Source organism: Lytechinus pictus, chromosome 12 (genome assembly GCF_037042905.1).
Source record: "Lytechinus pictus isolate F3 Inbred chromosome 12, Lp3.0, whole genome shotgun sequence".
Classification (NCBI taxonomy): Eukaryota; Metazoa; Echinodermata; class Echinoidea; order Temnopleuroida; family Toxopneustidae; genus Lytechinus; species Lytechinus pictus.
In genome coordinates, this window is record NC_087256.1 from 564,976 (window position 1) to 581,949 (window position 16,974).

General features: G+C 37.2%; 1 protein-coding gene across 1 annotated transcript in view; it reads right to left on the bottom strand.

The window, feature by feature from the left end:
- Positions 1-16,974, bottom strand: part of LOC129273309 (adhesion G protein-coupled receptor L3-like) — a 46,212-nt gene that overhangs the window by 18,570 nt on the left and 10,668 nt on the right. The window contains exons 3-8 of the mRNA XM_054910325.2: positions 14,202-14,303; positions 11,648-11,721; positions 5,851-5,949; positions 5,243-5,426; positions 3,710-3,814; positions 231-397 (exon numbers count right to left, since the gene is read on the bottom strand). Coding sequence (XP_054766300.2) covers positions 231-397; positions 3,710-3,814; positions 5,243-5,426; positions 5,851-5,949; positions 11,648-11,721; positions 14,202-14,303 — 731 coding nt within the window. The remainder of the gene's footprint in view (positions 1-230; positions 398-3,709; positions 3,815-5,242; positions 5,427-5,850; positions 5,950-11,647; positions 11,722-14,201; positions 14,304-16,974) is intronic.

The window sequence follows — 16,974 nt, forward strand, 5'->3', positions numbered from 1 at the left end:
AAAATTTAAAAAAATAATAATAATACAAATTTGTGAAATTATCGACTATTCGTAGAATCATGCAGTTTCTCTTAGTGTAAGAGCATTTCCCGTAAACACATGAAACATATTTCTCATCATCTCGTCACTTTAAACATACTACATAATAGTAGGCCGACTGAAGAGAAAATACGAATACATGTTTTTATTGTAAAGAAAAATAAAAGTAAGTGAAAAGCGCTGAACTTTACCTGAATGAAGGGTTGTGTATCGTAAAGGTCTGGTGCCCAGCCCCCGTCTAAAGCGGGTTCAAACAGACGGAATTTACCAAACTCTGCTGCATAACTTCCTGTTAGATTAGAAGATGATGAAATCTCACATCCTAGCCATGCCGTGTCACCACACCAGTCATAATGATCTGAAAACGGGAGAAACAAGAATGACATGAAAGTTCTGATTGGAGTCAAGTAAGCAGCGGAATTCCGCAAGGGAGCGTGTTAGGACCCATTCTCTTTGTCATCTTTATAAATGATTTACCTAATATTTTGGACAATTCTGTGTATATATTTGCCGACGATACCAAAATCATCGGTGATGTTAGCTCTGATGTTAAACAAAAGACTCTTCAAGCAGATCTTACTCATGCTGTCGAATGGCGTGAAACCTGGCAACTTAAGTTTAATACTAAGAAATGCAAGGTTCTACATATTGGAAAGAACAATTCAAGAAGTGTGTATACTATGAATGGAGATGAATTAGAACCATGTAAGTAGGAAAAAGATCTCGGTGTTATTATGGATGAAGAGCTCAATTTTCACCAACATGTCTCAGCAGCTGTTTTGAAAGCTAACCAAATACTTGGAATAATACACAGGACTTTTTCTCAAATAACCCCTGAAATATTACCAATTTTGTTTGTATCTCTGGTTCGACCTCATCTGGAATATGGGAACATTTTATGGCATGTGAGATTCAAAATGGATGCAGACAAAGTAGAGAAGGTGCAAAGGAGAGCTACTCGCATGATTCCTGGTCTCCAGAGCTTACCGTATGAGCAACGTCTACAGAGACTAAACCTTCACTCACTGTTTTACAGAAGACGAAGAGGAGATATGATTACTGTGTACAAACTGTTAAATGGAAAGTTTGGGATCTCGAGTGATATATTTTTCACACCAGCAATCCATTCAGCAACTAGAGGTCACAAGTTCAAGCTCTTCACAGGACGATCCCGGTTGGAACTTAGGAGCAAATTTTTTAGTCAAAGAGTAATTTCTGACTGGAACAAACTGCCTACAGAAGTAGTGGAAGCAAAATCAGTGGAAATGTTTAAACATCGTTTGGATAAATTTTGGTGGGGGGAAAGATTTAAAACCTCCATTTCTCAACGCACGTAAAGTCTCACAAGTTTAAACTGTCTAGATAATCGTCAATTACCGGAAGTTAAGATCGGAAAACCTACAGGAGAAGTCCTTCATTTCCGTACCTGATGATGTGATGTGATGAATATTTTCGCAGATAATAAGGCCGTTCCATTATGCCCAATATTCGCGCCAATGAATAAGATTATACATTGGCTTAATACATTCTCTCAAATAAATACAATCTTATTTATATTCAGTTACCAAAGCCAAACATGTTTTGCCAAAAAATATGCCTGAATATATCCTGGCGCCTATTTTTAAAATAAACTCCAAGAAAATGTCGGGAATTAAATGAGTGCAATATTTTGTTTGATATAAAAATCCATAATAAATTAAAATGAATCATACTACACGTTTGGATTCACCCCTTACTTTTCAATTGCTTCATTTTCCATGTTTTCAACATTATTATCCAAGCGCATTATTATCTTTCGTAGATATTGTTTAGTTGATAAAACTTGGTTGATATCATTGTTTTTAAAGCAATTTTAATTCGATAATCTCATTTCATTTTGCTTATGTAAAATAAAATGATTGGGAAAGGACTTGCTGATAAACAATCTAACGACTGATTGCAAGTGTATTTATCTTTGTTTGAATAAAAACGACATGATAAACAAACATTCATACTATTTGGGCAGGGGGCATCAATTTGAATATTATTTACCCATCTTGCATTTCAATAATTGCTCATTACTAACTTGAACCATAAAGACAATCTATTTTTATTTCAATGAATCCCTAATCATATGTTATAATTTCTATTAAAGCATGTCTTTACCTTTGGGGGTCAATAATGTGAACTCTGCTTTGATCTGTATTTATTCAACCACCAATTCTTGTTAAAAACACAAATATTCAATTCAAACATAATTATCTATATCGCCCCAGTATCGATGTTGGGTATATCCTTTGAAAGGGCTCTTCGAGCATTCATCTTACAGATGTACAGATTTGATATATTATGAAGAAGCTATAGAAAAGGATTATTATTTTCCTGAAATTTTCAGCCCAGTCCTTCCTTTAAAATAGGTTTCAAATCAAATACAAAAACCTTGTAAATATTTCATATAGATTGGGCACTTGGTCAAAATACATTTTCATGTAAAATCTCAAACTTAATCGTGTGGAACACATTTCAACTTCATATCCTCAACATCATAACTGTCATAAGGCATACATAATCATTATAATCTAGTAGTAAATTGTAATATTCATAGCCACATATGTTGGGGGTGTATTTACCAAAGCTATAAAGACAGACTTTTAAGAAAATGGAATCTCCTGACAAGTATCAAGCCATTTAAACGAATTAAATCTATTCATCTTTTAATGTCTTTTTTAGAAATGCTATCAAATACCCCTTTGATAAGATCTATATTGAAACCATCTTTCAGAATATATTTTTTTTTTCAAACAGTGATTTTTATCAATTAAAAAAAATTGTTACAGCGTCTAGATTCAAATGTAGTCATCTATAATCTTGATTACAATACGTCGTAAGAAATGGGAACTTACATAATCGGGCAACGTGGTCTTCAAATTTATTTATTTGTATCCGAACTAGTGGACATTGCATCAGATAGATTAAAAAACATGCACGGGAGCTTGTGTAATTTTCATCGATAATTGAACAAGATAATACAATTATTGTTGGTTCGTGGCGGGCGATGAGGTCTCCTTAGCACTAGCTGACCTATTAAAACAAATAACTTTTCAGAAAATTATAGTTTCTACATCTGAATTCTTCTATATGCCCAATCTCTTTGCCAATGATTGGTAAAAATGGAACGTGGTTCGAATTGCTTATTGCCACTTAATTTGATAACTCGATCTTTGCGTGAAGGCTATTATCAGAACAAATCAAATTCATCTGTTCAGGAGCGGTACTAAAGGGAGAGGGGGCGACCCCTTCTCTGGATCTGTTTTCTTTTTAAGTAAAAATATCGAATAAAGGAAAAGAGGAAGAAGAAATAAATAAAAGTATCAAAGGGAGAGATAGGGGCCCCGATTTATAAAGAGTTACAAGTTACTTTGGTAACTTTGACGTTTTATGGAAACCTTGATTTTGATTGGCTGTCGGGGATTATTACCATAGTACTGTTATAAAAGCAAAATTACCATAATTGTGAGTCTTTACGAAACCGCCCCATCTGACATGACTGTAACCCACTGAATTAACAAAATAATGTCACCTTTACGCCATCTTGCCCCCACCTCTATCAAACTATCCTCATTATCCTATAGCACTGCCCCTTTTTCTAATATTTCATCAATAATTGATTAAGGTAATATATTGGAATTACCTGATGGATTGTATCGGGTGATTGGATCTTCTGATGATGTGTAAGCACAAAGCCCCTCGGTACAGCTCCAGGTTGTATCACCATAGCAACTAGAATCTGTAGCCGCTGGTGAGGTGAATTGAGATATGGAATTGGGAGGGTTGTGTTGGATGATGGGGAGGTGATGTTCGGTTTGAATATCGGAGAAAAAATACCGATATTTGAGGTGGAATTTGATAATTCAAAATGATGAGCCTTATCAAAATTGTTCTGATTCTGATAGGGTATGCCTGATGCATTTGAAAGCATCCCATACCTGATCATATTCGATGCTATCAAAATTACTTTCTGGTGATCAAAAGTTTTATGACTTTCGAAAATTGATGAAAATAATAATTTCAGTAAATATAATTTGGGACAAGTAGAATTGATCGTCACTGTTACAACGAGTAGTATTAACACATCTCAAAATTCATTGAATAAACAAATCATATCTAAAATCAAATGCATTATATCAGATAAGTTTCGGGAACTGTTTTCAAACACCGGCATTGCCAAGGCGGTGGAGTCTTCGCCTTCTAAATATTGAGTCTTTCTGACTGCATCACTTCTGTACCATCTTCTATTGGAAATCAATACCGAGTTGATAGCAGACAAAATGAAATCGATCTAATGTACACAAGAAAAGGGTCTTCGATAAATAAAAGAAACTCTAGAAATCTGAAAAACAGAAAAGTTTGAGATTTACTTCGTTTTATGAAATAAAGCATAATCGCTTTGCATCGTCTAAATCAATATTTATGTTTGACTGCAAGGAATGCAAAACATGGAATGGCTCCTCAGCAAACTTACAAATAGCAAGCGATTATGCTTTATTTCATAAAACGGAGTAAATCTCAAACTTTTCTCTTTTTCCGATTTCTAGAGTTTCTTTTATTTACTGTTTTTGATCAAATGAATTTAATGCCAGCGTGGAGTTTCCCTTAAAACGTTTTAATTGAAGATCCTTTTCTTGTGTACATTAGATCGATTTCATTTTGTCTGCTATCAACTCGGTATTGATTTCCAATAGAAGATGGTACATGAGTGATGCAGTCAGAAAGAGTCAATATTTAGAAGGCGAACACACCACCGCCTTGGTCATACATCTAAAAAATGTGAATAGAAGAAATAATATTATGACCAGTTTATAGGTTCTACCTATAATCATGACAATGGAACGGTAACAAGCTTGTTTTCCGAAACAATGCATTTACTGTCAAATTGATATAATATTTTACATCCGCAATTAATTATTGCGATTGAATGTCTACATTGCTTTTAAACATATTAATGTTACACCAAATTTAGATATTAGATATGGTTTGTGATGTTATTGTTAAGAATGATAATTTCATCCAAGATACATTTCTTATGAAAGAACCCTAGCTTCGGCAACCCCAAGATACATCTTTAGATAGAATAGGTAAAATACATCCCGTCCTGACCAGCTGATGATTATGCCCCCCCCCCCCTTCCACCACCACCACCACAGCCACTACTCCCACTACTTACAAAGTTCTTCTGGGTAGATACTATTATGAGTTGTACCATCCAGTTCCCAATCGCTATATGTTGGCCATTGTGAACTGGTAATATTCTCCTGGCAGGCTTCATCTGATTGTATAATTTGAATTGCTTGGAATCCTCCTACAGCCTCACAGTCCTCAGCTGCGAAAATCACTGTAGAAACTCTAACCTGGATCAAGAAAAGAAATCAATGTCAAAGTTAGGACAGGGGGACAGATGAACATGATGAAGCGTATTTACTGAAGGATACTGATGGTCGATCAATACGAATTAATACCCATACATGCGCGATATAATATCTCTATGGAATGGAATTCATGTAATTTTCATAGTTAGAGACAAAAATTGCCATCTTGCTAACTGAATAGAAACTAGTCAGACATCTTAGAGTAAGAAAAAGAATGAATATTCTAAGGATTAAAGAGTTGAAACTCATTCTGTTAAGAGTGAAAGAGTGGACATTTTACGTTTTTAGAGAACATAAGCTCTCAAACGATGTGCAATTCAAACAGCGATCGCTGGCGCCACTTCAAAAGTAGTGAGAATTCGCATTTTTTTCACCTAAAATTGGGATGTTAAGAAATAAAACTTACATATCTGGTGTCTTTTAGCAAGAATACCTCAGCCTTGGTTTGTTGGTAACCATTTACGTCATCAATCGCAATACTGCGAATAAGAAGCTGTGGTTCTGCCTATTATATCAACATAGATCATGAAGAGATTCACATAAAGATATGAAATGTAATGTTCAAACGGCTCAACAAGTTCTAACTAAAATGAAAAACTGAACCCCCTCTAAGACCCTATGCAAATGCCTTACAATCTGACAATGTTGAGTTTGATGTTTGCTATAATTGTATCATATAGCAAAAAATAGTATTACGATCTATTTTTCCAGCATCATCGGAAATCCCCCAACGCTTATGATGCTTTTCTGTCAGGTGCAATGATTATACCAATACCAAACGTCTCAATCTATATGCTCATCTTGGAGCCTATAACGTTCTGTTTAAAGGACAAGTCCACCCAACAAAAAGTTGATTTGAATAAAAAAAGAAAAATCCAACAAGCATAACACTGAAAATTTCATCAAAAATCGGATATAATGTATAGATTTTACTTCCTGTTATCCTTTCAGTCACTCACCTTCACTTGTTTACAAACTCCCCCAATGTCATCTAAGAATCCCAAAACCCCCAATACCATTAACTCCTAAACCTTGACCATAAATGACCAACCCTCAGTGACGTCAGTTAACTTCAAGGAACAAAAGTTCTAAGAAGTATGACTCACACTTCCAGCCTCAATCACTTGCACAGAGCATCACCACACCCCTTGTAACAGAAAAAGTTTGATAGACAGTTACCTGTAGACCAATCAGAACAAGTTTAGATCACTCCCACCTTAAATTGTTACACCCAAAAACTAATGATGTAAATACGACTTCTTGATTATTAGAGAGAGAATACTAGACCCACACTCATCCATATAGACTGACTGACTTCAAGACTTAGACGTCCATCCAATATAAGTTTAACTTCAGAATCTTCATCTTATACTTCGAAATAATTATATTCATTGTCTCCTGTTTTATCTGAATCTTCATCGATATCATGTACTTCGAATTGTAAACTGTAGCTGATTATTGATTATTAAATACCCTGTGATTTTGAACTGTAAAACTTTCTCCAAAGTTTCTTCATTACGCTTCCCTTCTTAATTTACCGATCCCAACACGACATTAAAATTGAAAAAGTTATGACATTTTAAACAGTTTTATGCACATCCCGGTATGCAAATGAGGAGACTGATGACGTCATCCACTCACTATTTCTTTTGTCTTTCATTTTATTAAATTTGAAATATATGAATTTTCTCCTCATTTTGAAGTGAAAAAAAATTCCTTCTTGAAAATGTGGAATTTGCATTGATTTAATACTATATGGTTCAGTCAGGTTGATCCTTATTGTCAAATCTGTAACAAATGAAATATTGTATGATTCAAACAATAAAATACAAAATAAATAGTGAGTGAGCAGGCGCGTATATATCCAGGATTTTGTACCCTGGGATCCCGACCTAATTTTGGCACCCCTGTGAACTTTTCGCAAAATGGCGCCCCCCCCCCCCCCCCCCCCCGCTAGGCAAATATAGGTGACTTAAATGCATGCTGAAATTATCTTCATTTACAATCACATGAAAAAAAATATCAATGAATGTTTTGTAATACCACTTGTTGTTAAGAATAAATGTGACCAGAAACTATTTTAAACACTCTGGGGGGTTTCAATTTAGTTTAATTTCTCGTCAGATTAGGCCTTAATAAAATTATGTGAGTGGGAGCTGTAATTTCTTTACCATGGACGGATTGTGCTTTCGGCAATAGGGGGGGTCGGAAAAATATTTCAACTATATGTATCCCGATCGGACATTCTAAGCACTATTTGTAACCGTGGATATGATGGATATACGTATATCTAAACAATTGATGCGAGCGCGAAACGCGAGCTGAACATGTTTAATATTTTGACTTAAAATTTGGAAAGTCTAAAAGCACTTTTGGTATTCAAGAACAGGATGGGTATCTATCTCAACATTTTATGCAAGCGCGAAGCGCGAGCTGAAAATTAAGTTAAAAACTGGACATTCCTAAGCACTTTCCGTAACCATGAGCAGGATGGATATGATCTAAATAATTGATTCGAGCGCGAAGCGCGAGCTAAAATTATTGATATTCTGACCTTAAATTTGGAAAGTCTATAAGCACTTTTGGTAATCATGAACAGGACGGGCACCCCTATGTCGAACATCAATTCGGCGTCCCTAAGTAAAACATAAATTCGCCCCCTTCCCCATGTCGAACATCGACTTGGCGCCCCCTCGATCGAACATAAATTCGGCACCCCCCCCCCCCTAGGATGAAGATCGATTCGGCGCCCCTTTGTCGAACTTCCATTCGGCGCCCCTAAGTAAAACATCAATTCGGCACCCCCCCTAAGTAGAACATCCATTCGGCGTCCCCTTTAAACTTCCCATTTTTTTCTTCTCTTTTTCTTCTTCTTTCACTCCTTTGTTCTCCTCCTTTTCTTTTCCTCTCTTTTCTTCTTGTTTTGGCGCCCCCTTTTCGCCTACCCGGGGGCCCGAGCCCCCACCCCCCCCCCCCCAGAATACGCGCATGAGTGAGGGACATCATCGACTGTCTCATTTGCATGTCACCGAGTTGTGTATATTAACCGTTTTGTGAAAAATAAGCGAATCGTAACTTTCTTATTTTACAGTTTTACATCCAATTTTGATGAAAGTTTTATCGTTATGCTAGTTTGATTTTTCTCTATTTATTCAAATCGATATTTTTCTGGGGTGGACTTGACCTTTAAATGTACGACTTCTTGTGCGATTGTTCAAACTCAGAACAGAAATAATGACATTTAACAAAATATTTTTAATCATTTTGATGTGTTTCATATATAACAGATTTATTGACAAGATTATTAACAACTAAATCTCCGACAGCAACTAGTCAGATAATTCACCTCAAACAGTAGTTCACACACAAAAAAATATATATATATGGGAGAGGTTAAGGGCGATGAGGAAATCAGGAAAGATGGGAGAGTGATAGAGAATGAGAGATGCTTATATCTAATAATGAAGAGACGATGAGATTGATGGCTGAGTGATCGAACAGTAATACGATAATGAATAGTATGAAAGAGAAATCAGAAGCCTCATAAGAGAGACGGATTGGGTGACATTGAATACATAAATGACATGATTTTATACATGAAATGATTGATGCCAGTATGAACTTTTTAATGGCATAATGTTGAAGGACTCGTTGCTTAAAATAATTGATAATTACATAATTACAATATATGTTATTCATGTAGTTAGGGACTAAGCTCTTTTGTCATGGAAGTAATTTGATGATTGCCACAGTCACGTTACCACCTAATCATGGCTTCTCCCAATCAATCCCAAGGTTGTGATTCTACCTTTTTTCTATAATCATCATCATCACCAACATCACGATCATTATCACCATCATTTTCACCACAATCATCATCATCTTCATCATCATCACCACCACCACCAACAACAACAACAGCAACAACATCATCATCACCACCACCAACAACAACGACAACAACAACAACATAATCATCACCACCACCAACAACAACAACAACATCATCATCACCACCACCAACAACAACAACAACATCAACAACATAATCATCACCACCACCAACAACAACAACAACATCATCACCACCTCCAACAACAACAATAGCATCATCACCACCACCAACAACAACGACAACAACAACATCATCATCACCACCTCCAACAACAGCAACAACAACAACAGCACCATAATCATCATCACCACCAACAACATCATCATCATCATCACCACCAACGATAACAACATCATAATCATCATCATCACCAACAACAACAGCAGCAACAACAGCAACATCATCATCATCACCACCTCCAACAACAACAATAGCATCATCACCACCACCAATAACAACGACAACAACAACATCATCATCATCACCAACAACAACAGCAACAACAACAACAGCACCATAATCATCATCACCACCAACAACATCATCATCATCATCACCACCAACGATAACAACATCATAATCATCATCATCACCAACAACAACAGCAGCAACAACAGCAACATCATCATCATCACCAACAACAGCAACAACATTATCATCATCATCACGTCCACCACCAACAACAACATCATCATCATCACCAACAACAACAACATCATCATCACTACCAAAAACAACAACAGCAACAACATCATCATCATCACCAGCAACAACAACAACAACATCATCATCATCACCAACAACAACAACATCATCATCATCATCACCACCACCAACAACAACATCATTATCATCACTAACAACAACAGCAACAACATCATCACCACCAACAACAACAACAGCATCATAATCATCATCACCACCAACAACATCATCATCATCACCACCACCAACAACAACAACATCATAATCATCACCAACAACAACAGCAGCAACAACAGCAACATCATCATCAACAACAACAGCAACAACATTATCATCATCATCACGTCCACCACCACCAACAACATCATCATCATCATCATCACCACCAACAACAACATCATCATCACCACCAACAACAACAGCAACAACATCATCATCATCACCAGCAACAACAACAACACCATCATCATCACCAGCAACAACAACATCATCATCATCACCACCAACAACAACAACATCATTATCATCACTAACAACAACAGCAACAATATCATCACCACCAACAACAACAACAGCATCATAATCATCATCACCACCAACAACATCATCATCATCACCACCAACAACAACAACATCATAATCATCACCAACAACAACAGCAGCAACAACAGCAACATCATTATCATCACTAACAACAACAGCAACAACATCATCATCATCATCACGTCCACCACCACCACCACCATCAACATCATCATCAATATTCCTATATTAAGTGGATATAGTGAAGTTACCGTGGCCGAATGGTCTCAGGCGCCTGACTAGACACAAAAGTCTGGGATTCGATTCCCAGCCACGGCACCTATGCTTTTAGTCAATAGTTTTATCAATACATTTAAATAAATGGAAATGCTGTACGCAGTCTTAGTGACTATATGTGTGTTCTTGTTTAAAACCAAAAAAAATAGTGATTACTATACAGCAACCCTTTGGATATCAGTGTTATCTATAGTTTTGATATTCCCTATCTATTGTCACGCACGAATTTTCTTGTCTCAATGTACTTTTTGAAATATAATTTGTACATATTATGTATAGTAGTGGAAGTAGTAGTAAAAGTAGCAATAGAAACTTTGTAAAAGCATGCATCAACAGTCGCTTAAAAAATCCGAGTCATATCTGATCTTTTTGCCAGGAATGGAGTCTTGGGGTCGATTGCACGAAAGGTTCTTTGCAAGAACTATATTATGTATTATGATGCTCCAAGTGAAACGCATTTTAGATAAATTACCTGCAAACATATTTTATTCGTCCGTGAGAGTAAACAAAATCTGTGTTATAATGTGATGTGATATCTCATGAAATTGTTTAAAATTGATTTTAAATCTAGCTAACGAACTTTATTTATTTATAATAAATTTCAGAAATATCCCGCATACAGCGCATCATAAAAGATGGGCGACACGAAAGACGGTCCTGGACTTTGTAAGAATGTGTGCACAGTGTAAGTAATATAGTGTTTGTTGTTTGTGTTGTTTTTATTGCCGTTGTTTTGTAGCAGCATTACTTAAATACAATATTAGAAAATGATATTTTCACTCACACGTTGTTTCATGATACAGTAAGGCATGAAATCACAGCAGCATGGCTCACTCATTAGAGACGTCATATTACATTCTGTGTGATAATCAAACAAAAAATATATATATCAAATAGAATTAAACACTAACTCTAATATCAACCGTCAAGTTGGATCGCATATTCATCAAACTATTTTTCTTTCAGACGGTTTAAAAGAATATTCCAGGTTGGTTAATAATATTTGTACCTACCAACTGTTGATTAGCAGCAATCCCCGTTCGTTTTACACAAAAAAAGGTCCTCACCCCTGCATTTAAAAAAGGCATTACAATAAGTGGGTGCAATATTACACCCTATTCAAGTCCTTCCTTTGAATTAACCCCTGCTTCAATTTTTTAATGTTTTCCAGGGAGAAAATTATGACAGCCGGCCCATATGCTTAACCGAAAAAATACCAGTATCAATATTGAATATTAAGGAAAGCATCATTTTAAAAAGGAATGTTAAAAGGCAAATATTGGCCTCCTCATATTTCAATAAATATGAAATATAATAGAATAATAGTATAATAAACATAATGAATTATTACGATAAACCCTTCATTTTTCTTCCTCTTCTCTTGATAAAGTCAATTACACCGAGGCTAATGACAGCTGAGTAAATTTATCTTTCTCTGTTTGCAATTCTAAATGCAATCAATGGCTTCCTCCTGCTGCTGACTGATCTCTTTCAAGATAAAAGTTACTTAATTAAATGCTACTGTGTCTTCAGTTTGACATGAGAGTCGATATCTTTCAAACGGTTTAATACACCAGATACCCCAAGAGTAATGAAACGACTATGAACCCCGTTCAAAGAACACTTTCTAATAAGTTTGTTTATGGAGTGTAGTAAACACTTTTTATGTTCATATCACTCTTTTAAGAATAATTGGTGAAGAGAAATTATTGGTGAAACGTAAGTATTGAAATCGGATTTTTTTTTTTACCGGGAAAGATTGACCCTGATTCAGACCATGCAGACTGTGTGGGCCACACCCCACTCCCCGTAAAAAATTACATGGAATAAGGTCGGATTTACCCTTTTCATAATTATGACAACAGCCACTTATTCGGATTAAATCTGGCACCAAACTATAACGAAAATACTTTAATTTTTTTTTTTCGAATCTGACCCGAAATTCTTACTTATTATAACAAATTTTGGCAAGTTGTAGAACCTATTTGGAACGCTAATTGATTCAAACAGGTCGCCTTTTCTTCTTTGACTGACCTATTTATCAAAGAGTTATTCAAATATGGTCAAATCATGCTCAACATTTTAATGAAAGCATCTGTTTGATTGTGCCTTTATCAGCCGATTCTTCCGTTGGGTAAAACGTAAGTATCAAAATAGTATGACAAAAAAGTAGAAATGAAATAATGCAAACACATAGGCCTCATGTTATTTTCATGGCGTTTATCAGTCAGCATTAAGGAAAAAACTTGCACCTTCAACCAAAGACATTCTTCATGTAATCTGAGCTCCTTTTATGAGCTTAACTTTGACCCCCCCCCCCCCTCACGCACACACAAGGAATAATAAAGAAAAGAGTGATGATAAAAAAGTAATAATAAAATGAAAAATCAAGTTTAGATATAAAAAACAGAAAGATAATGAAATTAATTTAAAAAATACACCTTCCGGAGCATCGTATGTTCATTTTAAACATGTTAAGGTGCACAGTCGTACATTACCGAAGAATGTGGATTAAACAATATTTCTGGATCTTTTATGTCGCATTATACAGGTGGGTGAATAATTCCAGATGCCAAGTGCATTTCTGCACCTTTCTTGTGCAGGGTGCAAAGAATTATGTTGCCATGGGTGTTGCTTTTGGAATGTAATTTGAATCGCATCAGTTTAATCTGTAAGTTGAATGTAGGGGTGTTTATCATGAAACATCTTGTCAGGAATTTGCACTGACAAATTTCTTCTAATCCAATCAGATTCAAGGGTTTCAGAGGCTTGATTCACAAATGCTAATCACAATCACAAATTCAAATTCTGCTCCGGAGGTAAATTCATGTTAAGTTTCACTCAAATTACGGTGTGAATTTTCCTTGTGAAAGGTCCGATGATTCTAAAGACTAATTGCAATCATCATTACAATGATGATTCAAGATTCACGTGTGAAAAGGCCCCTTGTTTCTTAATCACTGCATGCAAGGACTGAAGATTCGACACAATGTATATCCAGAGTCTCTATTCAGCACTGATAGATTAATCACTTTTATCCACAGTGATTCTTTCACCTTTTTCCCTGAAAGTTATACAGGTGGGTGAATAATTCCAGATGCCAAGTGCATTTCTGCACCTTTCTTGTGCAGGGTGCAAAGAATTATGTTGCCATGGGTGTTGCTTTTGGAATGTAATTTGAATCGCATCAGTTTAATCTGTAAGTTGAATGTAGGGGTGTTTATCATGAAACATCTTGTCAGGAATTTGCACTGACAAATTTCTTCTAATCCAATCAGATTCAAGGGTTTCAGAGGCTTATAAAAATATTATATTTTGTTTATGAAATGCTGACATACCTGAGCAGGTGGCGTTCATATTAAGAGTCGCTTCATCACAGTTACATGTTCTCTGTTGACAGACCACATCAGGAATACATTCAACTGATTCCGAACAAGATTCTAAGCATTGGATAAAAAAGAAGATTGATTTTAGTACATATCATTAGCTAGCAGATACATTAATCTCGCCGATCAAGGAATAATACTAGATTCCGATGAAAGTTTTTTTTTCAAAGTGAATAGGGAATCGCTACAATCATAACGATGCTTGTTAAATCACGAAGCGAGAAAGAGGTATGTTTTTAGTAATTTTTAAGCTTCAACCAACCTCAATGATTATTTGGGGCTAGCTTTCGTCCACTCCTGTGGACTTTTTCAAGCCAATTAAGTCACAAAATTTGCAGCCTGTGGTGCTATCGTAATTTGAACGATTCCAGTAAAAAAAAATAAGGCTAATTACTATTTTTAGCACGTGTGACACCAAACTTGATTCACAAATGCTAATCACAATCACAAATTCAAATTCTGCTCCGGAGGTAAATTCATGTTAAGTTTCACTCAAATTACGGTGTGAATTTTCCTTGTGAAAGGTCCGATGATTCTAAAGACTAATTGCAATCATCATTACAATGATGATTCAAGATTCACGTGTGAAAAGGCCCCTTGTTTCTTAATCACTGCATGCAAGGACTGAAGATTCGACACAATGTATATCCAGAGTCTCTATTCAGCACTGATAGATTAATCACTTTTATCCACAGTGATTCTTTCACCTTTTTCCTCCAGAAGTTACTTTCAAAGTAAATTACTTGCCGCCCTTTCACACGGTAAAAAAAATCGTAATTTGAATGATGATTCCAGTGAAAAAATAAGGCTAATGACGAATTTTTAGCACATGTGAAACCAAACTAGAACATGATTAGAATCGCAAACGCTAATCACAATCACGAATTCAAATTCTACTCCGGAGGTAAATTCCAGTTAAGTTTCACTCAAATTACGGTGTGAAAGGCTTGACACCCTAAACATCTTTTTTTGGGGGGCAGAGCTTATGTGACCTTTTGATCACTTATGTAGATAATACAATTGTCATGCACTCATCGTAGTTTGTATTTGCGATGCAGTGCTTTAATTGGCAAGTCACCAAGGCCCATGCCGCCTTCGCTCGGGAATTCGAATTCAAATCAGAGTTTTCGAGTGAGCGTGTGAAAGGTCCGATGATTCTTAAAGACGAATTGCAATTATTATTACAATGACGATTCAAGATTCACGTGTGAAAAGGCCCTTGGAATGCTTGTTGCAAACGAGAGGATATGCTATTGACAAAATAGGCTTAATCCTGGTTTTGTCTTTTGCTCTACTTCATAACGATGCTGGGTAACCTCATGACTCTGGCTAGGTAACCTCATGACTCTAGCTTGGTAACCTCATGACTCTGGCTAGGTAACATCATGACTCTGGCTAGGTAACCTCATGACTCTGGCTAGGTAACCTCATGACTCTGGCTGGGTAACCTCATGACTCTGGCTAGGTAACCTCATGACTCTGGCTAGGTAACCTCATGACTCTGGCTGCGTAACCTCATGACTCTGGCTGTGTAACCTCATGACTCTGGCTAGGTAACTCTGGCTGGGTAACCTCATGACTCTGGCTGGGTAATATCATGACTCTGGCTGGGTAACCTCATGACTCTGGCTGGGTAACCTCATGACTCTGGCTGGGTAACCTCATGACTCTGGCTGGGTAACCTCATGACTCTGGCTTGGTAACCTCATGACTCTGGCTAGGTAACCTCATGACTCTGGCTAGGTAACCTCATGACCCTGGCTAGGTAACCTCATGACTCTGGCTGGGTAACTTCATAACGATGCTGGGTAACCTCATGACTCTGGCTAGGTAACCTCATGACTCTAGCTTGGTAACCTCATGACTCTGGCTAGGTAACATCATGACTCTGGCTAGGTAACCTCATGACTCTGGCTAGGTAACCTCATGACTCTGGCTGGGTAACCTCATGACTCTGGCTAGGTAACCTCATGACTCTGGCTAGGTAACCTCATGACTCTGGCTGCGTAACCTCATGACTCTGGCTGTGTAACCTCATGACTCTGGCTAGGTAACTCTGGCTGGGTAACCTCATGACTCTGGCTGGGTAATATCATGACTCTGGCTGGGTAACCTCATGACTCTGGCTGGGTAACCTCATGACTCTGGCTGGGTAACCTCATGACTCTGGCTGGGTAACCTCATGACTCTGGCTTGGTAACCTCATGACTCTGGCTAGGTAACCTCATGACTCTGGCTAGGTAACCTCATGACCCTGGCTAGGTAACCTCATGACTCTGGCTGGGTAACCTCATGACTCTGGCTAGGTTACCTCATGACTCTGGCTGGGTAATATCATGACTCTGGCTGGGTAACCTCATGACTCTGGCTGGGTAACCTCATGACTCTGGCTGGGTAACCTCATGACTCTGGCTGGGTAACCTCATGACTCTGGCTGGGTAGCCTCATGACTCTGGCTGGGTAACCTTATGACTCTGGCTGGGTAACCTCATGACTCTGGCTGGGTAACCTCATGACTCTGGCTGGGTAACCTCATGGCTCTGGCTAGGTAACATCATGACTCTGGCTGGGTAACCTCATGACTCTGGCTGGGTAACCTCATGACTCTGGCTGGGTAACCTCATGACTCTGGAGTGCATCATTGTCTGTGGTGATGTTTTGAGCTCTCAGATACAATGAGCTGGCAACTCCAAACTTTGTGTTGAGGGGATGATCTGATTCAAAA